This window comes from Eublepharis macularius, chromosome 12 (genome assembly GCF_028583425.1).
Source record: "Eublepharis macularius isolate TG4126 chromosome 12, MPM_Emac_v1.0, whole genome shotgun sequence".
Taxonomy (NCBI): Eukaryota; Metazoa; Chordata; class Lepidosauria; order Squamata; family Eublepharidae; genus Eublepharis; species Eublepharis macularius.
In genome coordinates, this window is record NC_072801.1 from 32,585,449 (window position 1) to 32,613,441 (window position 27,993).

Below are 27,993 nucleotides of genomic sequence, written 5' to 3' on the forward strand. Positions count from 1 at the left end.
CTAACCTATTTTATTGTAGCATAAGCTTTCGAGAATCACAGTTCTCTTCGTCAGATGCATGGAGGGCCAAAAGAAACTGGTCAGATATAGAGGAGGAGAGGGGAGGGCGGAGTAGATGCAAACAACTCCTTCTGATATGGAGATGCAAACAGCTCCTTCTGATATGGAGATCAGTTTGCTTCTGTAAAGGTTCAGAGGAGTTAGCCGTGTTAATCTGTAGTAGCAAAATCAAAAAGAGTCCAGTAGCACCTCCAAGACCAACCAATTCCACTGCAGCACAAGCCTTCAAGAATCACAGCTCTCCCCGCCAGATGCTTCTGACGAAGAGAACTGTGATCCCAGAAAGCCCACGCCAGGTGCCACTGGACTACCCTTGATCCCGCTTCTGTAAAGGAAATCAGTTACCTGTGATAATGAGATAACCATTCATAGTCCCTATTCAGTCCCAGCTTGACAGAGTCAAATTTACATATGAATTCCAATTCAGCAGCTTCCCGTTGGATTTTGATTTTGACACTAGCAAAGATCCATCGAGCTGGAAACACTGTGCACGCAAAGCAGGCATTTGATACTCAACTATACCCCTCCCCTTATCTGGAAAAAATATGTCCAAAAAGTCTCCCTCTAACTGAAGGACTCTCTCCACCAAAAGTGTGTTCATCTTCAAGGTGCCACAGAACTCCTTATTCTTGGGAAATGCGTGAGTCCTCTTTTATAATTTTTTGGGGGACAAGAATGTAAGCTAAAACTTCTTCAGGTGCTTGTCACAGAAATGCATTGACTTTGTCTTTACTGCAAATACCATACAGCGTGTAGATGTTGTGGTACAAACAATCCCCAAATGTAAAGTTATGGACCGGCCCAATTTTTTTCTTCACCAGAAAATGTAATGTTGTATTTTAACTTCTTGTAAACATTACAGATTTGTCAGGGAAAAAAAATAAAAAATTGGAAGAGCAAAATGGTCAAGACATTACAAACTTGATCACTGCATAAAAGAAAAATCATTTTGTAGTAATTAATATAAGACTGAAGATAACAAAGCTTGAGTTTGAAGAATGCTTTTGCTTTTATTAATCAGTTATTGATCTGATTAGGCTAAGAATTATTACACATAATGTTGTGGTGTGATTCACTTAAGGGCCCTTCAGTAGAAACTAACAGTTAGCCACCAAGCCTAGCCACAATTCCTTGGCTTTTAGCCCTGAGCACCCCAGTACCATCCTGACAGAGTGATTTATGTGAAGCCTTGTGGCTGCATAGTTTCTCTATGTGGCTAGCTTGGTAAGCATCAGGGACAGCCACCCCACCAAGGCCCGCCAACAGAAGGGAAGCAGCAGCCAGCAGAACAAGTCATTCAGTGTATCAAGGACAGGATGAAAGAAAATATGTGTATGTGAACATCTGCACAGGCTTTGCATTATCTGAGCTGTGGATTCACTGATTCTGTGGTTTGGCTCACTTTTTTGAGAGAGCTGCTGCTTTGCCTGGGTTTGGAATACTCTGCCATGGATTCAGTGCCTGTCCCGCAGCATGGCTCAGTTTCTTGAGAGATCTGCTCTGAATGAGTTTTCAGTGCTCTCCTATGGATTTATCTGCATGAGTTACATGCTGTTTCAGTTCTTGCTTTGCACTTGTAGCAGAATAGGACTCTGGACTGTGTAGGTTTGTGTGTTGGCCTGTTATATGTGTGACTGTATCACTTGGCAGTCATGTGCAGCTGGAAACAGGAAGAGTTTTTTGTGGGTCCCATCCTTTTACCCTTTCTTCAGCTGGGCCAGTCCCAGGATAGGCTGCAGTCCTGGATCCTCCCCACATACACACCCCTGCCAGATTTGTGCCTTCTTGTCACTGACCTCGATGCTTGTTGCTCTCCAGGGTGGTACTTTGTTTGAGCCAGGACTTGTCTCTTTTCGGTCTTGAGGCCAACGCTTATAGAGAATCTCTCAGGACTCGTGCAAAGTTCAGATAGTCACAAGCACCAAGAGGGCAGGGCTCTCAAATTAGGACACATGCAGCAGTCCCAGCTCTCACTTTTAGGCATTAAACACAATTATTTCAGGCATGGGACTGGGCACCTCCCACACAGAAACCGTAAGGGGCTCTTTTCTCTTGCTGAGCCTGCCACCTGGTTTGTAAGAGGCAAAAGGCACTATGCTCAGAAAGGGGTATTGAAAAGAGTTTTACAAGACCTGAATGCCACGGGCATGCCATCCACGGTTGGTGAGACCCAATCTTATGGCCTACAACACCCTTGCCTGTCTCCTGCTGGCCTTCATAAACTTGGAAGCAAACTGTCCTTTTAGAAAAAGGAACCTTTGGTAAGTTTCTTGGGCCATCACTTTTCCTGGGCTCAGGCTTCCACTGCTAGTTAACTTTGGAGTTCATGAAGCTTTTATAAACAGCACACTGGAAGGATGCTATTAATGATTAATAAAGGCGTTCTAAATTGTACATTAATAATTGAGGCTCGTTTAGGGTCCAGCATCATTACACTAAATACAGGATTAATTCATCACAAAGGGCTTCTTCACAGACAGGAAAAGCACTGCAGCCACATGATGCAATCCTCTTTCACGCTCAACAGCAAAGCTCATTCACAGGGCAGGCGAGGCAAACAGCCAGAATCAGCTTTTTCAGAGAGAAAAAAGCAGGCCAGGAGCAGGGAAACCTGGGTTCAAATTCCTTCTCAGTCATGACACTTCTAGGGAGCAGTAGTCCATATACACCACCTGGAGTTCCTTGGAGAAAGGCAGGATTAACAGGTGATAGACAAGGGCATGTGTCTTCCACTACAATGAGAGGACTAGCTGTGGCTAGAATGCACTCTGCACATGCTAAGAGGCACTCTGTGTCCTAGAGGACAGGCATTAAAATGGGCCAGATCTGACATCTAGCTAATCCCTGGAAAGTGGGACATGTCATCCTGTGATCTGCCAACAAAAGGGAAAAATAGAAGGCCCATTTGGCCCACCATGTGGGGGTTGTTCAGCCTCAAACCATCCCTCAAGCTGAGAGCAAAGGGCAAAAGGTAGGGGCTAGGCCGGGGGAGCAGCAAAAACTGGGTCCGTGAGGTGGAATTGCCCTCTTGAGGGGAAATTATGCATTAGTGGTGATGAAGAAATTCCTAAACCCTGAAGAATTATTTGGCCTGGTGGCAGACGCGTCATGCTGAGGACCAGCTTGCTTCTCCCCCTTACACACCACCACACTCTACCCTGTCACTTTGCACAAAGGCTGCCATGGAGGTTTCTGTTCCAACAAACACAAGATCCTGAGGTGATCATTTGACTCCCCCCGGTCACATCTTCAACCTCCAGACAATTAGGGGGCATGGCCTTCCGAAGTCGACAGGACTCATCTTGCTGAGGTCTGGAGGCAAGCCCAGCCTCTGCGGGACTTACCGTGGCCTGGGATGACCGGGCCTAAAATCCCAGACCCGGTCCAGGCTGCCAAAGGCACAGCTGCTGAAAGGCAAAGACAATGGGCCTACTGTGCCCAGCAGGCAGACAATAGTGCTTTTGCTGGCAGGCAAGCAGGAACAGGCAGCCCCTGCTAATGCGGCAAGAGAATAGCCTCCCTCGGCCTGAGGAAAGGCACCCAGCCCCTCGTCCTGCAGAGAGTGGCTGCAGAGAGTGGCTCACTCCCTTAGGATGCCAGATCTGGGGCCTGGCAGAATGCCACAAACTGTGGCTGAGAAAGCCCAGAGCCTTAAAGCGGGCTAGGGGAGACCGCTTGCCCAGAGTCTGGCAGGAGGCAGGGCTTGGCTTCAGAATCTGCCCTAGGCCCCAGGCCCTGGAAGAGGCAAAGGAACACCACAGCAGAGTGTTTCTGAACATACCATATGTATGTCCCTCTCAGAACTGCGGAAGCAAAGGCTGCCCCCTTTCATGCCAGAAGGAATGGCTTCTAGGTAGGCTGGACCCCAGAACTGGTCCGCCGTAAAAATTTACCACAAACCATGGCTGCACAGAAGAGTTCTCTATACTGCCAGGGGAAGAGAGAGAACGCTGTGCTGAAAGTTAATAGACCTCCATTTTAGGAAAAATGCTCTTTGTCTTACCCAGCCCTTAAATACTTTCCTCAGGTGCAGCAGAAAAGCACTACCAAGTTCCTCGGGATCCTCCCAGCCACCCAAAAGACTCCCCAAAACTCTCCCCTCCCTGCTCCACAGCAGACAGCAGCATGAGCATGAATGCCAATGGGACTTCCCCCCACCCCCTCCTTCACACGCACATTTAAATCAAATGGAGTCCTCGCAAGGGAAATTTAAGGGAATGTTCCTCTGTACCAACCAACAATCTTGCCCTGGTTTTGGCAGCTCTTGAAACCTCACAGAAGGATGACGGAGAAGAAACTTGAGGTGCAAACATGTCTGAAGAAACACTGCCCCTCCCTCCAACACCAAAGCGTATTTTTCAGAGCAACACCCCCTCCAAACCACTTAAAATCAGCACTGCAAATGGGGGAAAAAATAGCAATACACCATCCAGACTCCTCTGGTTTGTAATTAGCACAATTTATTGACTATCTGTGGCACAGGAAACTGCGCTACCCTCTTCTCCCCTTTGCAGGGGAAAAAAACCAAACCAAACAAAAGCAACCAGCGGGCACTTCGGCATCATCACATAGCAGTCAAAAGCGTTTGAAGCGAGGAGAGGCCAGGAAAGGGGGAGATATGGCCACTTCCCTGACATGTCACTGCAGCGGTGAGCAGTTCCTCAGCCCCGTTGCTTCTTGGGAAGCAGATAACAGACACAGGGGTCATGCAACACGGGGGGGGGGGGAGGTTTCAGCTCTAGCAGACGTGACTTTGGAGGAGGGACAGGAAAGAGAGCGCTCACCTCTTTGCCTCCACAGCACCAGCAGCCCTGTGAGGGGCTACTGTGCAGCACACTGGCTGCTTGCTCAGAAGGCTGTGAAGTGCTCAACTGCCTCAGGGTCTCAGCTGTGTTTTGTCCTTCACCATTCCCCTCTCATCTCTCCTCAATGGAAACCGTTTTGTCTTCCACTCTCCTCTTTGTTTTATGACGAGCTTGAAGTGCGGGCACCAGCCCCACATCTCAACTGCACATACATTTCAAAAACACACACACAGGCTCGCACACACAAAATGCCATGCACACAACAGACTGCCATACACTACAGCTGGAAAGCCACCAGACAGCCAGTTGCCTGGGTACCTAGACATTGGAGGCTATCTCTAAAAGAGTTGCTTCTAAGAACCTGAAGTATTTTTCTTCCCTCTGTGCCACCCACAGTGATGTGCTCCTTCCTTCCTGCTGCAGGATATCTGCTACCTGAGCATTTCTGAGTCCTGAGCAACTGTCACCCCTCCAGAAGTTTCCACAGTACGTGCTGTGTTTGTAACTTCAGGGACAAGGCAGAGCCCTCCCTGCCTAGTCGGGGAGGGAGCTGAGGAATGTAGCCCTCAGCGCAGAGACCTCCCCACAGCCATTTTCTTGACAAAAAGAGATGAACAAGACACGCAATGCTATAAGGTTCATCCCCTCAGGGCGGGGGGGTCTCCTTTCCTCTCACATCAACAAGCAGCTCTTGGCGCGGTCCTTGCGGATCTCCGAGTCAGTCAACAAGTCCGTCCGCCCAGACATCTGTGAGACCCGCTTCAGCCCTCGTTTGGAGCTGCTCCGCTTGAGGTGCTTGTGCATATGGTTGACAGAGGCCAATGTGGTCACGTGGAAAACATCCCGAACGCTGTTCTCCGACACCTTGGAAGAGCACTCCACGTAAGCTACGGCACCCAGCTGCCGAGCCAGCAGACTGCCCTGGGGAGGAAGGGAGAGTCGCCTCAGAATATCACTCCTGAATTCACCTCCAGCCTTTTGCCTTCTCCCATTCATTCACTCGCCATCTCCTGCCTCCCTCTTGATGCTCATCATCAGCTGAAGAGCTCAATGCTGTTGTCAGAACACTTCACAGCTACTGAGCGACTGTGCCGTACCAGATGCTCTCTGCCCTGCATCACCCCCACCGTCAGACACTGTTACTCTGAGCAGACTTTACAGCTGATGGAAACTTTCCCCTAGAAGGTGACACAGGCACCGTGAAAAACAGACTGGGGAACGGGGCTGGTGTGTATAATAGAAAAGGGATGAGACTGCCACTGTTCACAGGTGCCAAGAGGCAAAAGAACGGAATCGCTGCCTTGGTGGATTGGCACCAAAGGAACCTCGAGCTGCCGGGTGGATTTGAAGTATTTTGTTGCCCCAGGCAAGGGACACCTGTCCCTTCCTGAGCCAGTGGTCCGGATTAGCAGCAGCGCAGTCACAGGAGGGGATGCCAGCCCCCTCCCCTGCCACTCATGGGGGAGCAAGCTGAATCCCTGTGGGGCATCAATGCTGTTCTTACTGGGCTATCCCAAAACATGCACTTGAGGGCTTGGCTTTCCCATCAGTTCTGAATTCTGCTCTCATCTCACGTCACATCCATCCCTTCACAAATGCTAATTTTAAAAATTCTTTAAAAGGACACCAAAGCTCTACCGCAATAGGAGATAAAGTTCCTAAAGAAAAGACACAATATTTTACAGACCAAATAAGGTATAGTTGGAGGACAAACCCTATAATCTTTGGCCTTACTAGGCCCCGTCCCTTTTGCTGAGGGCTGAGCTCTTCTCAGGTGGCTCCATACATTCTTGTCATTCCTCCAACTGTTTAGAAGCCTCTCATATCACCAGATGAAACCTCCTCACTAGAGAGGGGCACAAAACGAACCACGGAACAAAATTCTTTATGGAATGGCCAGTTCGTTTGCACCGAAACACACGTTCCGTGGGAACATGTTTTTCCAGAACAAACTAATTTTTCCAGCTGTTCCGTGGCCAGTGTGGAGTTTTACAGATGTCGCACCGGTTTCAGCCCATCATCTGAACCCAGCGCGGGGTCTGTGAAACTGACAGCCCCTTTCTTCTGCTGCCCAGGCTGTCAGTTTTACAGACCCCACATCGGTTCCAGCGTGGGGTCTGTGAAACTGACAGCCTGGGCAGCAGGAAAAGAGGCTGTCAGTTTCACAGACCCTGCAGCTGAACCCAGTGCAGGGTCTGTGAAACTGACAGCTCCTTTCTCCTGCCACTCTGGTCTGTGAAACTGATAGCCCCATTCTCGGGCTGCCTGGGCAGCAGAAGAAAGGGGCTGTCTGTTTCAAACACCCCACACCAGCTTCAGCAGCTGGCGCAGGGTGGTTGAAATGCCATGAAACCATGAACCACAAACTGGGAAAAGGTCGGAAGTTCGTGGTTCGAGGTTCTGTGCAATGCTATGAACCACGGATCACGTGGTTGGTTTTTTTGTTGTTGTTGTTCATGCCGATGTTTACTCCTTACTACAAAGCTGTGGCCAGCTTTACCTTTGCAAAGTGCGATAATTAATTAGCCAAAAAAGTGTTGTGAACAGACCTTCAGTCAGTGGCCCACTAAAAATGTTAGGTTTACTTGGGCACCTGGGATTTCAAATCCAATCCAAATTACTATAGTAACCTTTCAGCGCATATAATTCACTTAGGCTTTTGCTGTTTCAAGTTGACTTACGAAACCCACTCCATCATTATCACCAGCCCCAAGAGTCAATTTTGGGGGCTCATTCTCAGGAAAGCAAGTTGAAATGTTAGTATTGTGAACTGCCCGCATGTTCAAGGGCATCTTCTAAGTCTTCAGTGGATGCCTGTGTACAGTAACAATAGCACTTGTACATGCTCTGTCTGTGGAATACACACCTGCTCATGTGTGACAGGGATAAGGCGCTGTTTGGAGAGCTCCCGCAAAGTGTTCAGGTCAGTACGCATGTCCAGTTTGCATCCCACGAGTACCACCTTGGCACTGGGGCAGAACTCCTGTGTCTCCCCCTGCCACTGCCAGCAGGCAGAAAGAAAAAATACAAGAAAACAAAAAAGAGGAGATTAAAACCACTGACAGCAAAGGGGCCTGCCCAGTCAACCGGCTCTCCTACCCTTTACCCTTTGGGATGCTTTTCTCTCCCGTATTGAGGACTTGAATCTTATTCTTTAAACAGGAACAAGGTACCACTGGAAATGCTGCTTGCCTGAAGCCAGACTCCGTAAATCAACAGCCACGCAGGAAACCTGTATTCCAGATTGGCGGGGGTGGGGGGGTGGAGGTGGGGCATGCCTGGTAGTATGTAGTGTATAAAAACAAGACTTTACTCTTTACAAAGTGCAGTTGTAAGCTAAAAATTCTGTTGTGATCATTCAGACAATGATATGTCCTGAATTTGCAGAGACTGGTTTGTGTTACTCAGTGATGAAAGCTTTGCTACTGGCTCAAGGGCACTCTGCCACTGTGAGGTTCAATCACAACAACAGTTCATTTATATACCGCTCTTCTGGACAGATTAGTGCCCACTCAGAGCTGTGAATACAGTCAGTGTTGTTATTATCCCCGCAATACAGCTGGGGCTGAGAGGAGTGGCTTACTCAAGGACACCTGCTGACTTCATGGTAGTCATGAGTTTTGAACCAGTGAAGTGCTGCGTTGCAGCTCAATTACTTAACCACTATGCTACACTAGTTCTACCATTTCACCATCATACAGCTAAAGTGCATAAACTTGTACTGGCTGCTTCATTCAGCATCCTGAGATTTCTCAGTTTGTCTCTGATGGAGCCTTGCCAGAGCAAGTCTCTAGCCCTCAAGGCTGCAAAGGCTTCATGTGAGGGCATCCCAAAGGAAGTGAAGCGGCTGAGCTGAATTCCTCCTGGTCAGAGGCCTACAGTTCTCCTCCCTGCTACTAATGGAAGCAGAATAAATCAAGCAAAATTAGCACATACAGGGGAAATCTGTAGGTTTTCATTACTTGTCCTGATTTCAGAATTCTAGCACAGATTTAAAATCCCCTTGCTGGCTCCTGTGAGCCCTGGTTCTGCAGAAGCCAAGACTGTAGGATTGTTCAAAGTGCCTCAGGTGAGTTCCCCTCTCCTCTGGCACCACAACTGTTTGCCTGAAGCCTAGGGAATCCATCCCCAGTTTCTTTTTGCATCCATCAGGCCGAAATTAGGATGATCTCTGGTCTCTCTCCTCCCTCCACTGCAGGCCAGCAGCAACTTGCAAAGCCTTTCAAGTCTCCTACAGGTATCAAAAGGCTCAATCTCAGTTTCTCCTGGTGCCACACAAAAGTGTGCAATATGCACTGGAGGGAAGTGGAAAAGTGCTTGAAAGAAAAGTCTGAGTGGAGGACCACTTATCAAGCTCCCCAGTACACAATACACACTTCCCCCAAAGCCTCTGGGAACACTGAAACAGAGAGAAACAGCAAAGTCCCATGACAGAAACCATCTGCAAGAGCAACCAAGATGGCTCACTCTATTTAGAAGCCCTCTGCGACTTCCAATAATCTCCTTTACCTGCAGTCAATATCAGGTCCTGGGCCTGCAATCAGAGGCTGGCCAAGATTTGAGGGAAGGGATTCTGTTAAGGGACTTTTAGGAGCCCTCTTCCAGAATCTATATGTGAGCACATTCGAGCAAAAGACTCACACACACACACACACAAGAGGCAAATTTGCCTTGATGGCAGATTCTTTCTCCCTGGCTTTCTCCCAGGTCAACTCAATCATGCAAGGAGGCGAGAAAGTTCCTTTTAACTGCAAACATTTTCTATTGTTTTTGTTTCTCTTACTAAGATTTAGCCTTGAATGTGTTACTTCCCAGAAGTATAATAAAAGTATGACTTCAGCATTGAGGTGTTTATATTACAATGAGATCTGATTGTCCTGTCAATCAAGTTTTCGGTGCCATGTATCCTGGGAAATGTAATTCTGGAGGTTTGTATTAACATTTTTGATCTCTTATTCTATAGACAATTAGCAATTATTCTGTAAACCATCAGTGCTGAGGGTATATAAAATCCTCTGATGTAACTGGTCTTTATGCATATATCCTAGAGAGAGTATGCACCCGGGTTTTATTGAAAAATAAAACTCATATCTCTTTGTATCACTGTGTTTGGTGTCCTGAATATATTTGGGTAAGTGGTAGTAGGGGATTTATAATTGGCAGCAGAGTGCTATTACAAAAATTCCCCTTTCAGATTCCAGGCCCTATGGCATAACTTGCTGGACAGCTTGAACCTCAGCACCATTTTTAAAGACGTTAAGTGAAGCGGCCTTACATTGAATCAGAACCTTGATCCGGCAAGGTCAGTTCTGCCTAGTCAGACTGGCAACAGCTCTTCAAAGTGCAGGGCAGAGCCAATAGTTAGGCAACAGAAAGGCCAGAGGCTCCAAGCAAAGGAGGCTTCGTCCACTGCCTCACCATGCACATTAGGGTCTTTGGAAGCTGCCAGCCATGATCCACAGCTGAACCTGGCTTATTCTGCAAGCATCTGTGCAAAGCCCAGCATGCCGGGCTTGGGCTCTTGGCATCTGAGAGCCATTCTGCTCACACCGATGGACTGCATCTGAGAGACCAGGGCCCTGGCCTGCAAGTTGCTCTTTAACAGCTACCAGCCCCAATTCCCAGGAACCAAAAGGATAGCACAGTGGAAGCCGATCTGCAACAAAACTGTGATCTTGGAGTAAACTAAAGCCCCTGCTCACTGTTTCCTGGATGGGGTGAAAGCCATGGATATGGAAGATTCTACCATTCATGGAATGAAACCTCTGGAACCAACCCAGTGAGTTTGGGGGCTGTGCAAAAATGCTTTTGCTCTCAATTCCACTGAAATGCAAGCCTCCCCCTTCCTCGACCCAGACAGCAACATTTCAACATCACTATCAAACTTTACCTTTTTCAGGACACTATCCAGGGTCTCAGGACGGCTGATGTCAAAGCAGATGAGAACAGCGTCTGAATCAGGGTAGGCGAGAGGGCGCACGTTATCGTAGTACGTTGAGCCTGCAGGAGGAAACGCGGCATTTGAACTCACAATTATCTTTATGTGGAAAAATCCAAATGCAGACACCTTAAGGTGCTGAAACAGAATTCCAGTGAAAGTAGATAACATTTAAAAAATTAGAATCTCGGATTTCTGAATTTTTAAAATCAATTCCACAAAACCAAATCTTAATGTTTTGTTTAAATACAATATATCCAAGTTTTTGTTGGGTTGTTTTTAAACCAAACACCATGCTGAATTTGGAAAGGTGTTTTTAAAGGATGTGTGTCAAATGTGGAGGCCAGGTAAATTCGATTATTTTTTTTGCACGATTTGCTTGAGTTAGTGCAACCAGCCCTGAAGCATTCTGCTGCCATTCTTTCATCTGCAACAGGCAGCGATGGGCAGCTGCCCCCCCACGCCGCTCCCTCCCACCCCTCCTTAGCCTGCAAATCAAGTAATGCATTCCCTTTTACAAGCACACCCTGAGGGCAGAACTATGTTACCGTGGCAACACAGGTTCAAACCTCTGTCTGCGGAGGTACCATGATTATAATAAAAGGGGCATTTGTAAGAGAGAATGGGGGATGCTTACACACACACACCCATTCAATTCTGCTCTCCAAGGGCCTCCCCAAGGCTCTGTTGCTCCTGGATTGGCAGTCTAGATGGGGTTGGAGGAGGAGACACCTGGGATCACTCAGAATCCCAGGTGCCCTGAGCCCATCTGTGGGGAGGGTGAAGTATAAATCAAATCAAATCAAATAAATAAATAAATAATAAATAGAAAGGTCACCTCTTCTCCCTTGCTGGATTTGGTCTGCTCACTGCATGTGATCACAATCCCTCAACAGGTCAGCCTCAGAAAGTAGCGATGGGGCCTCCCTAATACGGGCTGGGAAAGAACTAGGGATGGTGGGGGTTTCCATGCCACCCCTGGCAGCTCTTAGCTGGGGGGGGGGAGCGGGAACAGACACAGCACAGGGACACCCCCCCTCCCATGGCCAAAAGCAGGTAAGTTAAAGGAGGAGGGAGGATTTGATTCTGTTCCTCATATCACAGCTCAGATCCGAAGTAGGGCCCTGTGGTTACTGCTTGAGGTTAAATTACATCTTGGGGAATTGGTGGCTGGATCCTGTGTAATTTGGCCCTCCATGTGCAGAAGGGAAAGATTAGGGGGAAAGACAGACAGCTGGGCCTGCGGTCCAGGAGGGCAAAAACTCCCCTGCCCGGGCACCAGTGTTTCTTAAAAACTGGCCTAAGTAGCCTGGCCGAGTAGATTTCTTCCCTCCCCCTCCCCACATCCACTACTACCCCCAAGGTCTTTGTCTCCCTGCCTACCCAGCAGTGCTCACTTGCCAAGCTGAATCCTAAAAAAAAAAAAAAAAAAATTGCCCCCTCCCCATCCAGTTTTGAGACTTCCTTCTTAACCCCAATATGACTGATGGTAAAACAGGCTGCAAATCCAAAGTGCTATCCAATAAATTCACAGAGGAAAGAGAGAAAGCACCTCTGGCGGCCTGAACAGAATTGCTACCATCCTTTCAGTGTAATTCGAGGGACTTTCTGGAGGCAAACTGTCAATGTTTCAATAAACAGCCACCAAGCAGACACACAACTCCGCAGCTTGGAGGTGGGCTGCAGGAACATAGCTGTTTCTTGGAAACTGAATGAGAAAACAGGGCATGATTCAGGGCATAATCCAGGAGGCGCAGGATGAGGAGAAGGCACTCTGCAGATGCTCAGAGGGACACTTATCACTACCTCAAAGTGTTGCGGGGCTAAGTGATGGCACCAGAACCTGGACAGATACTCCAGTTAAAAAATACATGTCCCTCCTATCCACATCACTCACTCACCCCATGCCAGGCTCCACAGCCAGTTAGACATGTTTGGGCCATGTTTCCTCATCCCCCACCCCCATTCTTCATCACTGGCTGCTGAGAAGGGCAAGTGGAGCACAGCATTATGTGTCAGGATTCAGAGAAGGAGCACCTGATGATGTGCAGGAGTGGGGAACACTCTAAACACAGCAGCAGCATGCTTGGTAGAAGGTCTCATTCTGCCCTCGGTCACACCACCTGCCATGAGAGCCAGTTTGGTGTAGTGGTTAAGAGCGCAGGACTCTAATCTGGAAAACTGGGTTTGATTCCCCACTCCTCCACTTGAAGCCAGCTGGGTGACCTTGGGCTAGTCACAGCTCTCTGGAGCTCTCTCAGCCCCACCCACCTCACAGGGTGATTGTCGTGAGGATAACAACAACATACTTAGTAAACCGCTCTACGTGGGTGTTAAGTTGTCCTGAAGGGCGGTATATAAACTGAATGTCGTTATAATGTTAATAAGTAGCACAAAGCGTTTCCTTGGGCCAAACTGGCTGCCCCCCTCTAGGTTCTTGATTCAGCCTCCTGCTACACAGAGCTACACGTTGGCCCTGATGTCCGCAGTCCTCCATTTTGGCAGACAGCGAGGATCTCCAGTTCAGACAGGCCGAAGCTGGATGCTCACAGGCTCACTGCAGCCTCCAAGAATCACAGAGATGAGTGGGATTCTATCCGTCCTCTCCCCAGCCGTCCAAAGATCAACCCAGACCTCAGCATGCCACTCACAAAGAGAGTGTGCCTACGGAGACAGCACTGAGCTCACCTCAAGACAACCCAAGTTCAAACCTGCAGGTTAGAGGTGTGTGGATGGGAGCAGGTACAAGAACAAGCGCCTGTTGCCATGGCAAATGCAGCCCCACTGACAACAGGTTAGACACATCGCACAAGCAAGGTGCAAAACTAACAACAGCAGAGAAAGAGCCTGGAGGGATTTTGCAGGGAGTCATCTTCTTGGCAGAAGCTTGAACAAGGACACCTGACAGATATGGCACCATCCATCTCATCTCAAAGGAATGTGACAGGCTCGATCAGATCCAAACCGATCCAAACCGCCGCCAGGGCCTGAAGGTTAGACCAGCAGCTTCCCCTGATGAAGGGGAAGCACCATCACAGGCAGGCTGCAGAGGAGACGGGCATGGAGTCGGTGCATGGGGGGGGGGCACCCTTTCACAGCACTAGTTTATTTATTTATTTATTTATTTAAATCTGTAGCCCGCTCTCCCCAGAAGCAGGCTCAGAGCAGATAACAACGTATTATTTCCATACATATAAAAACAGCCACGATAGAAATAAAATCTAGCAAAAATGACAAGTACAATAAAACAATTCAAGATGCAGCGCTCAGTATTACACAGCTCCTCCCGAAGCATCTTCCCACCACTACTTCCTAGGCTGGCTCACAGGTTTCTAAGAGTTCTACAGCACAAATGAAAGCAGGAGAAGCTGCTCCCAAGCAGATGGACACCAAGACCCATTAGGACAGAGTGCGGGCCAAAGAGAAGTAAAGGAGGCTGTCATCTAACAGAAAAGCAAATTAAGGAAAATGCCAACAGCTGCTTTATAACCAAGAGGCCCAGAAACTTTATTCTTAACAATGCAAGATCAAGATTTTATTTTTATTTAAATCATTTGTTTGGAAAAAGTTCCCAAGGTGTCTTATAAAACAAGACAAAAAAAAACACCAAATAATCAATAAAAGAAGTTAACAGAGACACTAAACCAGAGCAACACATCTTAACCATTATAAGCACGCTAAAAAGAAGCAGAAACTTCGGCCGTTTCCACACGTCTTACCTGCCTGCGGAACATCGCTCAAAAGACCCGGAAGACAGCGTCTTCTCACACGAAATTGCGCCAGGAAGATGCTGTTATCTGGGAGTTTTGTGCGAAACTGCACAGAACTCCGGGATAACAGCGTCTTCCTGGTGCAATTTCGTGCGAGAAGACGCTGTCTTCCGGGTCTTTTGAGCGATGTTCCGCAGGCAGGTAAGACATGTAGAAACGGCCTTCATTTAAAACTTGGACAAATTGTTTGGAACAGATGTCTAAAAAATAACAAAGAATCAGCCAGGCAAACCTCTTGGTAAGGGGAATCTGTGATTGAGGAGCCACCACAAAAAAAACTCTTCCTGTGCTCAGAGTGGGGGTAGGCAAGAAGGGTCCCCAAAGAGTCTCTTAAAATTAATTCCTGAGTTAACTAATCAAATCCCTGGCACTTGGGCTCTTAAAAATGTGCTGTTGGCTCCAACGAACAGTATTCCCCTCCCCTAGCCCTGCTGCTTACCAGCCTAACTATTTAAAAAGATAACATTTGAGCTTACAATTATCATCTTTTGCTTTCTTAACCCCAAGATACAGTTCTGTATCAAATTTCTATTTAATCATATTGACTTACACTGAGTAATCCACGCTGAGTCATGGTGAGAAAGGCGGACTACAAATAACATAAATAAAATAAAATGAAGTAGTTACGTAACCGCTCAGTATGAGCCACATAACTGACGATGAGATTGGACCCTAGGCCTTCTGCACATGTTCAGGGATGCTCTTTACATCTTCCAGAGCTGAGACCTAGCACTGACAATACACTTGAGAGCTAACCCTAAATGTGAGGCATCCTCTCACCATCTAAACCCCACACATTAGCCCAATATTTCCAAATTCAAAGCAAACTACTGACCTCTCCTGCAGCCTTCAAGACTACCCCCCCAGGTGAAAGAGAAGACACCAATCCTGCTACAACCCCCAACATACAAACAAAACAGTATTTTTGCATGAAAAGAGGCAAGTTATTGTCTTCTTGCTGCAACTTGCCAAGGGAGAAGATAAAAAAAATCTCTTGCTTTAAAGATTTTTAAACTGCTGCCTGAAAAGCTGTCAGGGAATGAAAGGGATTGGAATGGCAACTTTCCCAAAGGCCTTTAATCAAGAGAATCTGGGGCAGCCCCCACCACAGGCCTGGGAAACAACCCTCTCATTGTCTAAGAAATGCTGCCAGCCTGGATTTCCCAGAGGAGGGGGGCACCAAGAGAGAGCCCCCTCAACTCCTAAGCAGCAGACCCAACTAGTTCAGAACAGACTAACTGCCAGACCTTGCCAGAGTTGGTACCCAGCTGCCAGGGCACAAAGGTGGCCCCTGGATGTCTCAGTCTATGTACTATTAAGAGCCATGCAGGTAAGATGCCAGCCGGGGTCACAGAGGTACAGCAAAGGAGCACATCAACTTAAAGTACAATAAAGAGATAGGAGAGTTTCTAAAGGCTCAGGAAAGGCCCCAAAGAGAGGGAACCACAAACAGCAGCTGTGTGCACAACCAGTTGGCAAATGTCACATCTCGACTTTGCCAGCAAAAATGGGAGCAGAACCACCTGATGCTGCTTGGCACGCTCGTGAAGGGTCGCACCACCACCATTGCTCTCTGCCTGCAGTTCTCGGGGGTGGATGCAAAACTAGAAGAGGACCGGCAGGCAGTTATCAGGAATCAAGCAAGACTTCTGCTGCACTATAGACTCGAGGGATGTCAGTGCTTGATCACCGGCCGGTTAAGCTGGCCAGTTGTGGACAGAGAGCTGTTCATTGACCTGTTTGTGGCTTTTTGGTTGGTTGTTTCAATATTCCTAATAGCGCAGCACTGCGCAGCTCGTTTTTCGCACATGCGCATTCATATTCTCATGGACTTCTAGGTCCTCCCATCTACCCTTTCAGCACAAATGTCCCACTCATTGGGCAATTTTTAAAGTTATATACATTAATCATTAAAAAGCCACATTTAAAAAAATCTTACCATTCGGTCTTTGTCTAAGTAGGTCTTAGTGACTATTGATCTGTTTGGAACAGTGGCGTTTTTGCAGATGTGCAGTTTTGAAAAAGAAAAAACACTAACACAAACCTGTTCAGCGGGTGCTCAAATTGTTCAGTGCCAAACCAAGCAAACCCGACGATTAGCTTAACGTCTGATCTTCACTGTCCAGAATGATAAATTCTCCTCTCATACTCATTCAGTGTGAAATTCACAGCATCCATCGGCCTACATGCTACACTGGTTCCGGGTCTGTTCCAGATCCCATCAAGTGGACACATGCTAGGTGAAACTTAATTCTCGTGCATGGAGGCCCAATGTGGACTGGGACTACCACGTATGAAGAGACGGGGTTTAAGCCTTCTCCCTGCACTGTCTTCCTGACCTGAAACAGACTCTGGGGTGCACTGGTTTGTCCTGTTCAGAAACTTACATGCAGCTCATCAATACATGCAGTTCCCCCAATGGAACAAACAGCACCCCCTGGGGACATTTTGGGTCAGAAAAATGGCAGGGGGGGCAGGGAGAAGCTTAAGCCCCTTCTTCCTGTGTGCTGTGGCCCTCCTGATCCAAATCTGCCCCATGCATCTCAGCACTGTGTGCCAAACGCATCTTCCAGAGTATGTCTGATTGCCAGGATCCAAGAAGGACATGAGAAAAATGTAATGAGGCCCCTAGAACCACTCAAGCTAGTCATTAGCTGTGGTTTCAAAAACCACAGATGAGGCCACAGAACAGTTATATGTGCCCCTACAATCCACTGAAGAAAGCCACTTCCTCGGTGATCACATGAAGTGGGGGGGGGATACCACAAAAGGTGCCAATCTGAGATGGGTTTGTGTTAGACACACACAAATGCTGAAACGCAAGACTCAAACAACTATTACTAGGATGACTGGTGAGGAGTGGTTGGCTACCATATTACGGCCACATCATTTTCTCCTGGTCCACACAGCACAAAGAGCCTTGAGGGCCCATCTGTGCGCTCCAGTGCAGAAAGAAACAGGCAAAATGCAAAACTGGGGTCCTACTGTCTAATTTAGTTTTCTGAAAGTTATGATGAGAAGTAAAACAAAACTTCACAAAATCCTCACATTTTGGGAAGTCAAACATTGGAATTTCCCCCAATGTAAAACAAATCCTATAAGCTCCAGAAGCCCCTCCTCGGAGCTGCCAGACCACACTTGCGCAGCCATCGAGGGCGCATAAAGCTGCTCCTTGCAGGCCCTGAATTCAGCAGCACCCGGAGGCTGTGGACAGTCCAACCAATCAGTCACCAGAGACTGGAGCTGGAGCTGCTCAGCATGGTCCATGCCGGCATCTCTTTCTCCCTTCAGGCAGAGGTTCAGGACCCACCAGGCTGACAGCTAGCTGGGACATCACCAACTCTGAACAGTGACTGCCCCAACTCCTTCAGAGCCACACAGAAGTGGGGAGAGAGAATCGATCCTTGTGGCCTTGGGTGAGGCGAGAAGCTGGACTAAGACAGAGAATGGCTCTGGATCTGTCGGAATGTATTCCTTGCAGGAGGGTATGATATGGTTAGAACAGGCACAGACGAGAAAGAATGGAAACTGAGTGACATCAGAGCCAAGAATGACCCTCTTGGGTGCCAGGCAGGGGCGGGGGACATCTGGCTGTCAGGGCTGGAGAAAGAGAATAGCTTTCTGGTGTGATCCAGTGAGGCAATCCTCTTCAGATAATGTCTGCCAGGGCAGCATCGAGAGAGCGTTTCGCTTATCAAACAAGAAGGTCAGAAACCCTACTGGAGCATCATGCTCTCTGGTAAAATAAAGTAAAGTGAAATAATTTTGCTTAACTTGTTATTCTTTGTCTAACCGTGTGGACAGCAAAAAGGGGGGCTGCTTACTGAGCTACACCACATTCTCTGCATCCCCCTCTCTCTGCTTTCTCCGGGCACTGCCTGAACAGTTTCAATGATCTCTCTGGCACCATGTTATTATTTTTAAAATGTGAGAGAAGAGATTTTGCAGGATGCGGAATTCTGAATCCATTATAAAACAGTGAAACAAAACAGCCTCTCAAGCTAGAGAAGATGTGGAGAGGAGGGGGGCAGGGGGGTTACGGTGTAAATTGCACTTTGGGAGGAGGAGAAAGAGATTTCAACCACCGGGGACCCTTGCCTCTCTCCCATGGCATTTCCTGACTACTGCTGCTCTGTGGGAGAAGCATCCAGGTCCATTCCTCCCCTCCTCAAGGTAAAAAATGCAGCAGGAGAGGGGACTGAGGTTAGGAATAGAAGAGAAGGGCCCACTGTGGACCCAACCTCAATTACCCCTTCTTCACATTGCTACTATTTACACTTTAAAAAGAAGCAGAGACTCTTCCAACAACAGGGCAGTTCATGGAGGGGGAAAATGAATCCCAGAGAATCCGGCATGGATGGAGCAGCCAGTCAGGCATCATCTGGCAAAGCAATTCCCAAGGGAATTCATGCCTTGCAGGCACCCACTTAGGTTTGCTGATTTCCCCAGGCAAAGACCAAAGGGAAGGAGTTTTTCACCAAAGGGCTGGGGAAACATTCACCAGCTGGCTCCTGCCTGAGGGTGTAACTACTTGATACCCCCGACATACGTTGGGTCATGAGAGTTTGCAGTCAGATGTACATCAGGGAACTTGAAAGCATTTGTTCACTTGGCACCGGGTGGGGATGCTGCAAAAAAGGAGGAGGAGCTGCGGTTTCCCCTCCCACCAGTTCTCGCCAGTGGAAAAAGTAATGGTGGTGGGGAGTTGCTCCTTTGCTCTGGCTCTACAGATCCTTCCTAGGGCATGGGTAGCCAAGAGAAAAGGGGCAACAAACACCCTCCGTCACCCTTCCTCTGGTGAAAGCAGTGTGCAAAGGAAAGAAGATCGTTCCCCCCTCTCACCGCAAATGAATGCTTTTAAAAATGAGTTTCCCCAATGCACGTCTAACTGCGAGTCCGGTCATGCACCCCTGACCTAACATATGTCATGTGTATTGTGTGCAGTTAGCTGTTCAGGACAGAACCTCTCTCTGTCACCCAGCTGGCAGCCCTGGAGCCAAATTTGCCCAAAGGGGAGTAGCAGGGAGCATAGATGGTGCAGGGGTGCAGGGGTGTGTGTGCGCGCGCTCTGCTGCCTCCACAGAGAATGCTACCTGGCAGCTGGTGATCAACTCCACTACGCAGATTACACACTTATTAGGCTTGGATGGCCAATCAAGGCTTCTCCTGGGGACACTGAGGCTCTTTTAATCCAGGGACATTCTGGGTTCCAGGGGCTTGTGTGGAGAACGGCATCACAGGCTAGGTAGCTTCCTCCTCAACATCAAATCCTGCTACAACATTGCTGTCATCTTCATATAATATTTGGTAACCACATATATCTTTTATTCAACAGTCAAATCAATGGGTAATACAAACCAAGAGCCAGAAGCCGACATCTTTTTACTCTTTATTCAAGCCAGAAGCCAACATTTCTTTACTCAAGCCAGAAGACGACATCAAGGGAGTAAAGAAGTTACCGTGTCACAAGATCACCGATGGAGCAAAACTCCAGTAATGGGTGGAGAGATTTTGCCTAGCACCACATTACCCTTTCATGTATGCATTGCAAAAAGTCACAATTGGCAGTTCAAAATTCCAGATTTGGGAATTTTGCATATGATGAGCAGAGCGCATCACACCTACATTCTGTACAGTGCTAGGCACTTAGCAAAGAGAAGCCCTTTTCGGCCTCTCTCCTAGAATCACAGTAATTCTACCACTCTCCAGGTCCTAGCCCCCAAATTGGGGGAAGAAGCAACGATTGCACATGTGTGCATGCACACGCCCATGCACGCACACTCAGTTTCCCCTCCAAGAGTCTTTCTGCTTTAACCTCATCCACTTCCTTCATTCCTGCCCCCCCACTGCTCCAAAATGGGGACTTGTTATCAGAAACTGCAGGTTCCCACACTAAATGCGTGCCAAACAGAGGAAAGGGAGGATTCCAGAGCCACAGACGTTTTTCCATGTTTGGAGTTTTCCCAGAAGGATGCCATTCTAAATAAAGATGCTTCGTCCACTGCTTTCTTGCTCTGAGAGACAGAAAGTGAGGCCTTGTCACAAGCTTCAGCATTCCTGGGAAGACAGTCTTCTGCCTTCCTCTATTCCCACACGTACAAGGCGTTTGGATCAATCAGTGATGCGGGGGTGGAATTCGACACACACTCTACAGAAGTAATCTTTTATTGTTACTACTTCACATGTTCCAGCCCTGAAGTGTCACATAAAAGGGGGGGGAGGAGAGGGTGGAGACCAAGGTGAGAGAGAGCCAAGTTCCTGACAAACCCCAGCTGAAACCCAAACCCTTACATAATTTTTGCTTTTGACTGAATGAAACTCTGCCTCTCCTGTGGGTGGACCCTTTCGGCCTTCCTGCCTTTTCTATTTGCACCAGTTTGCTAGCCACCAGAAGACACCAGCCAGAACTCAGCGATCACTGCCAGCTCGCAGCACAGAACTAAGAGGAGTTAATGATGATGAAGGAAGTGCCTCTGAGCACGTGCAGGATGCATCTCTCTCACCGCAGATTGCCCAGCCAACCTCTATACAGCATTGGGTACCTGCAGTTCACTCGGACTACCCACCCTCTTGAAGGCACTATGAGATGTGAGGCAATTTCAAACAGTCACTTGGAGCCGCAGCTCCTAAGCCAATGCCGCTGTGGCTAATTTTTCCACCCAGCCAGCATTTAAATAATAAATGTCAACATTCAAGTGTACCTGAAAGTCAGACTGTCCACGTGAAAGGCTAACACCCTTTCTAATGACCAGTGTCTGGTTAAGGGTCTCTCTACACATGCTTAATGGCACTCTTCTTTTTATTAATTCACATATTCCCATTCAGATTGCAAACAGGCTTGTAAGGGATAAACCCTGAAGTGGCCTGACTCAAATTAAAACCTTACTGGACCTTTTGGCTGCAGAGTTAGACCAGGTGCTTGCTCTGCTCTAATGCACTCCCCTCCTCAAAAAAGTCATCCTCCTGACCATTGCTCTTTCCGGGAGAAACAGCCACGCTCCCCTCTGCGCCAGCATTTCACTATTTACATCCATCCTTCAGCACAGACCTTATCCAAGCAATTTCAGCAGCTATCTAATTCTCTGGGGGAAGTGGGAGAGAAAATCAATACGCCTCTCCGCTTGCCCAGCTTTCGTCACCAGTCTCTGAAGGGCACAGAGAAAAGCAGAGCCCGGCATTTTAATCTCCTACCAAGCCAGCAGCTTGCAAAAAGCTTAACAGGCTACAAGGGGGAAAGAGAAAGCAAGCACATTAGTCTGATTTATGGATCCAGCTTGGGCTTACACACAAGTGTGCAAGCTTCAGAGGATCACAGAAATCTTTGCTAGTGTGCTAAACAGCGCAAATGCTGCTCCCATTTGCTTTTTGATCTCCACAGCCTAGTCAAGAAACCAGAACAGGAGAAGCAGCTTTATCTAGTCTTGTCTGAAAACCTACAGACATTCCAACCAACATTGTTCCAGTAAAAGATCTTATTTTTCCCACCACATTTTTGTTTTCTATTCTTTGACACAAGCACCTTCCTGAAGCTGCTGGTGTAGGACTTTTCAGACCTCTCCTTGGAACCCAGCTTTTCCTTAGAGCCCTTTGTCTTAATCCACAGACAAAACAACGCCAGAGCCTCTGGGCATCCATTCACTCCCCACTAGCCACATAATTTTGCTTTCCTATCCCCTATTCCCAAGCTTCAGACTGTGAGCACCTTGGGGCAGGGACTGGAGGCATTATCAGGGAAAGCAACTGGTATAGGAACAGGGCAATAAGAATAACTGTATTATGAACTAAAATACTAAACATGGCCTCAACAGGAAAAGGAAGCAGGCTGATTTTTCCTTACATCCCTGCTTTACACAACTCCCTTGGGCTTAGAAATGTGAAAGCCCAGGGAAAAAATCAGGAAAAGAAATATCGTTTTTTCTCTTGAGCATTTTGTTCTCTGGTTGTTGTGGGTTTTCCGGGCTGTATTGCCGTGGTCTTGGCATTGTAGTTCCTGACATTTCGCCAGCAGCTGTGGCTGGCATCTTCAGAGGTGTAGCACCAAAAGACAGAGATCTCTCAGTGTGCTACACCTCTGAAGATGCCAGCCACAGCTGCTGGCGAAACATCAGGAACTACAATGCCAAGACCACGGCTATACAGCCCGGAAAATCCACAACAACCATAGTTCTCCGGCCGTGAAAGCCTTTGACAATATATTTTGTTCTCTGATTTTTCTGATGGAAAGACTGGAAAATTTGGGAAGCAGCGGGGAAAAAACCTCTCAACTATTGGCTACATTTGGAATTTTGCTTCCAAATTTGGCATTTATACATCTAAATCCCATAAAATATGACAACTGATGCACTATTATACGTCATCTAAGTGAGGAATTATGCATTTTATGTTGCTAAAGCCGCAAAATAAGTTTAAGTTTGAACATAAGTATTGCACATCTTTCCATTTTTCCTGAAACCACCTAGGGAATTCCCCCCCTCCCCATGGCTCAAAATTTCCGGAATTTTTACAATTCAACTTGAATTGCATGGAAGATGTGCATTTTTACTTAAAACACATAGCCCTCCTTCCATCCCCAGTAGGGCAGGTGGGATCTCAGTGTCTGTTGACCTCAGGAGGAATCAGCTAGGAATGAAGAGAAGAGATGGGCACCTGGCCATAGCTCCATTTCCCGGGCCTACCAGCACAGACAGCAGCTGTTGAGACACAGGGCCAGAAAGCCTCTCCCACCAGAAAATAACAGCCTCCCAGCACTTGGGGGGAGGAGTCCCTCCACAAGGAAACTGTCTCCTTAAGGTACTTCTTGTAGTGGAAGATCCTGCCTTCCCCCTTAAAAGCTGCAAGAAGGCAGAAGAATTTTAACCAGAAAAAAGCTGGCGTTGTCCTCTCCACCTGAAAAGCTATGTGATGGGGAACCAGGCCCTGTCAGTAAAGGGACGAAGCTAACCAGGGCACCTTTTTCCAGAAAGTGGGTGGAATAGGGGGAGAGACGTATGAAGCCAAAGCTTGGAAAGGCTCCCTAACAGCTGGGCTGAATTCTGGAACTAGTTCTCAGATAGGACTGTCAACCTCTAGGTGGTGTCTGGAGATCTCCTGGAATTACAACTGATCAGTTCCCCTGGAGAAACTGTCCGCTGTGGAATGTGAACCCTGTGGCATTATACACAGTTAGAGGCCCTCCCCTCCCCAAACTCTGCTTTCCCCAAGCTCCACCCCCCACTTATATCTCCAGGAATTTCCCAACCCGGAACTGGCAACCTTGTCTCATTGCTCAGTTTGCTCTCAAACAAGAGAATCTGGAAAAAGCACCTTCTGAGTGTGCAAGGAGTACAGAGCTTTAAAGGAGATGCAGGGGGAATAGCGCAACTCCCCAAACAGACAGAAGGTGGCCCCATTCAACTCACTCACTTCCCCGAGGATCAGGCTTTTGTTAGCCACCAGGGCAAATGCAAGGGGTGTTTTAATAAAGAAAAGGATTTAGAAACCCTGAACGTTTCTGAAAAGTAGAAAAAAGTATTCAAGAGTAAAAGTTTGCTCTGCGAGGCAGGCATATGAGGGATGTGATTCTGTACAGTTACTGCTGTTTCAGTTCTCGCAGCTGGTTTCTGTGAGGGTTCGACAGAGCTTGGCTTACTTCACTCACTTCCTCCTCCTCGCTCCAGTAACCTGGTTGCCAAATGGAGCTCTGGCCAAGGGAGCCTTTATAGCCACCACCTGGTGAGGCTGCGCCCCACTTCTTCCCTCCTTCCACCCCTCCCCCTGCCTATCAGGCACCTGCTTGTCCTGCCTTGCTCCTTCTGCCTCCCTGCCTGTTGCAGTCCATCCTGGGCATCCTGCTGCCTTCAGATGTGGAGCCTCATACCTTCCCAGACTGCTGGCCATCTCGGTGGCCAGCCCAAGGGCAGCTACCACCCACCAGACGGAAGAGGCACAGAGTCAAGCTTGTACAGCCCATAGCCAGCTCCTCTGGGAGGGCTCTGGCCAATGGACACCCTTCCGTCTGTCCCACCCTGGAGTGCACGGGCCCAAGTCTCCCTGTGGGGCATGGACAGCTTCAAAGAGTTGCAAGATCAAAGCTGCGACGTCTTCAAATTCTCAAAACAGAATAAAAGGAGAGACAGAAAGAATTAGGACACATATTACAAGCCCAAAAGTAGGCAACATCAAACACTTTGTCCCCCCCCCATCCCATGTTACCTCCCAAAGGGCAATCAGTTAAGCTGCTAGAACTGCACACCTCTACACAACTCGTGGTTCAGAAACACTCTGCAAACAGATTGCAAAAACAAAGCTGATAAAGTACTAGGGGTGTAGATCTGTTGCAACCAAACCAAAGGCTTACAGCCCAAGAGAATTAGAACTGCCGCACTGGAGGCCGATGCCCAGAACAAAAGAACTGCAAAACTAATTCTGTGAGCCCCAGGGACGGGGGGACCTTTAGAGTTGTTTCTAGTTTACAGCAGCACCCCATCCAAATAACAAATTGTGTTTCGAACCGAGAGGATTTTCTGATGCCATCTAGGACGCGGCATGGATTGGGCTCTGTTGTGCGAAATCAAAATGCCCCCCTTGGCTGACATGAGCTCCTTGGGTGATCCACAGCAGCAGCAGCCACCGCCACCCTTCCAACCCGAGGCTCTCCTCTACCCATGGCCAGCCAGATGCCCTCAGGGGAGCCCATAGGTGGGCACGACAGCAGCAGCCAGCCTCAGCTGCTCATTCGCAACATTCACTAATCAAAGGTTATGCTCCTACCCCTCAATGTGGCCTTTCCAATCATTAGCCCACCCGGAAAACAGCCCCTGATAGACTGACCCCTCCGGCGTTTGTTACAAGGTTTTTTGGAGCCACCAGAATTACGAAACCTTTCCAGGGGTTGTTTTGCTTGGCAAGATTTCCCAAGTCTGGGCTGCTGCTTTCTAGCGGAGCCACGTTATTCCTCAAGCATTTCCCAGTTCTGCACAATGCCCATGTCTCTATTCAGCCGCTGAAAAGCTTTTTATCAATTCATGCCCTGCTCTGGCTTCCCATAGCCGAAGAATCATTTGCCCGCTTCCTCCTCCTCCCACAGCTAGTGGCTCCACTGGCAGCCCAAGGAAGAGATGCTCCTTTCTCCTCCCCAGACAGAAGAGTCTTTCTGCCACCACCCAAGAAGCCACCGGCCATTTGACCACAGCTGCAGCTGCACACAACACAGCCCTTCACACAACTCAACAAGCTGAAGACAGACCCCAAGCCAAGGGATGAGCTTGGCTGTGCCAGTCACCAGGCTGCCAAGTTAAGGAAGGCAGAGTGAGGGGGCACCAGGGGCTCCAATGATCCCTTTTCCACTGTGCACATTCCCCCCCACACACACACACACACAATGCCACAGTAGAAGCGCCCAGACCCAAATGTGGTGGGTTTTCTGACAGGTGGAAAAACACAGAAAGAGGCTCAAGAGGGTTGAGAAAAATCAAAAACACAATCATGTAGAAAGCACTAATGAGGCTAGGAAGAAATCAAGCACAGCTTGGAGCCTTCACTCCAGAGACCTGGCCAAAGTTAATTTCCCCCAGGAAACCCATCGGAAGCTGAGCCACATTCCTCCGAGGGAGGAAGCCTGACCACGGATCCGGATCTGTGCCTCAGCTTTCCACTGTGCTCTTTCCTGATCTCACCTTGGATCTCCAGACGCCTCCAATAACCTTGCAAAAGTACTTCTCAGGCTCTTGCAAGAAATCCCACCCACCCCCACCAGCCACTAAGGGGCTGGCTGGAGAGATGCAGTCTGCCCAGGAGAGTTGGGGGCAGCATCATACTATAGCAGGAGATGTCCATGGGGGAATGATAGGCAGGGCTGAGCCCCAGAACCTATTTTTAATGCAGGGCTCAGCTCTGGAATATGTGAACTTTGGACCAAAATAAATGTTTCATTTATGCCTGAGCTTTCAAAGGCGCAGCCTTGGTCTCTGAGTGCCAGAGCTTAAGCCCAGAACATGCAAAAGAAAGGGTGCTTCATGGGACAGGAGAGTGCGGGAACAAGAACTGCAGACTAGAGGGTGAAATTTCTGGACAGGGGTGTAAGAAGTCATGCAAAAAACATACTGAAAATCCCACTGTGAATGTCAAATCCAGTTTCATGGGGTAAAGAGGAACCTGATGATTCTTTGTGGGGTACAGACGGAAAAGCTAACAGATAAGAGTTTAACTAAATTCTCCAGCACAGATAGGAAGATATCTGTGTCAAGCGCTCTGCCTCCAAACTCAATAACCCCAACCAGTCTGGTTAAAATGCTTAACTTTTAAACAGACCATCTTCTTGTTTTTAAGCAGTCCCTTATTACTAACAAATGGAGAGGGGGGGACCCCAGGGTCCTAGATTGTTCTTACCCCCCCCCCCCAATAAACAGAAGCTGCATTCCTTTCAAGCAAACACAAAAATCACAAAACTCCTCAGTTTTGACAAGTATAATTCAGGGGCACATAAGTTCCAATTCCCTCCCCCTTCCTCCACCATCCAGCTGGCACAAGGCTGAGCTGGCATTCAAGCCCAGGCACCCCCTCCCCCAAAACACACACAACTGTGCTCGCTTACCTGAAGTATCCCACATATTAAGCTCTATGCGCTGCTTGTCGATCTCAAAACTGGCCGTGTAGTTCTCAAAGACAGTGGGGGCATAGTTCTACGGTGGGGAGAGAGGAGAACGCCTGGAGCCGGTGCTGCAAGGGAAAGCGCCGCCCCCCCCCCCCCGGCTCTCCCCTCTAGCAACGGGACCCTGATTCTCTCCCCCGCAACGCCCCTCTCCAAAACGAGCCGCTCGCTCAAGGCCCCCCTCTTAGCCCAGAGCCGAGTCCAGGGCAGGCACCAACTTCTGCAGCTCGGCCCCGAGAGTTTTCGGCCTCGACCAAGCCGTGCTGGCTGCCCCCCACCCCACCCCCCGGTCCTCTCCCTGCTCCCGCGGCTCCACGGATCTGCTCTCGGGCAAGGACTCTCCTGCCAGGTTCAGCCCGACTGTGGCCCCCAAGTTTCTCCGACGCCCGTCCCACTTTCCACAAAATGCCACGGGGAGGCTGCTGCAGCCTCCGCTTGCACTGCGGTGCTTCGCCCTGCTGCGCCCCGCGCCCGAACTCCAGCCCGGGCCCCTTGCGCCCCCCGCCCGGCCTACCTCGGGGTAGGCGTCCTTGGCGAAGACGTGCAGCAGCGCCGTCTTGCCGCACTGGCTGTCGCCCACCACCACGATCTTGCAACGCGCCAGCGGGCTCTCCATGGCGCGGCGCCCCGCAGCCTACCAGCCCCGGCGCTGCAGCCGCGGCATCGCTCCTCTCCGCCGGGCGGCGCCGGCTCCTCCTCCCCGCCCGGCTGCATCGCGCCGCGCCGCGCCCCCAGCTCCGCCCTCCGGAGCCGCCCCGGGCAGCCGGGCGACGCAGTCAGGCTCCGGAGGGG

At 48.8% G+C, this 27,993-nt stretch overlaps 1 protein-coding gene across 1 annotated transcript; it reads right to left on the reverse strand.

Moving 5' to 3' along the window:
- Positions 1 to 939: 939 nt before the first annotated feature.
- Positions 940 to 27,895, reverse strand: RND2 (Rho family GTPase 2). Its single transcript, XM_054994594.1, has 5 exons — positions 27,716 to 27,895; positions 27,145 to 27,232; positions 10,756 to 10,865; positions 7,732 to 7,866; positions 940 to 5,786 (listed from the first exon to the last, which is right to left on the reverse strand). Exons 1-5 carry the CDS (start codon positions 27,815 to 27,817, stop codon positions 5,538 to 5,540), a joined length of 684 nt encoding a protein of 227 aa, XP_054850569.1. The 5' UTR covers positions 27,818 to 27,895; the 3' UTR covers positions 940 to 5,537.
- Positions 27,896 to 27,993: the final 98 nt, after the last annotated feature.

Excerpts from the sequence above, each read along its gene's own strand:
- RND2 (XM_054994594.1), bottom strand. The coding sequence starts at position 27,817 with ATGGAGAGCCCGCTGGCGCGTTGCAAGATCGTGGTGGTGGGCGACAGC. Across the intron at positions 10,866-27,144 it reads TAATATGTGGGATACTTCAG|GCTCAACGTACTACGATAAC; the intron begins GTAAGCGAGCAC and ends TTCCTCCTGCAG. Across the intron at positions 7,867-10,755 it reads TGGATAGTGTCCTGAAAAAG|TGGCAGGGGGAGACACAGGA; the intron begins GTAAAGTTTGAT and ends GCCTGCTGGCAG.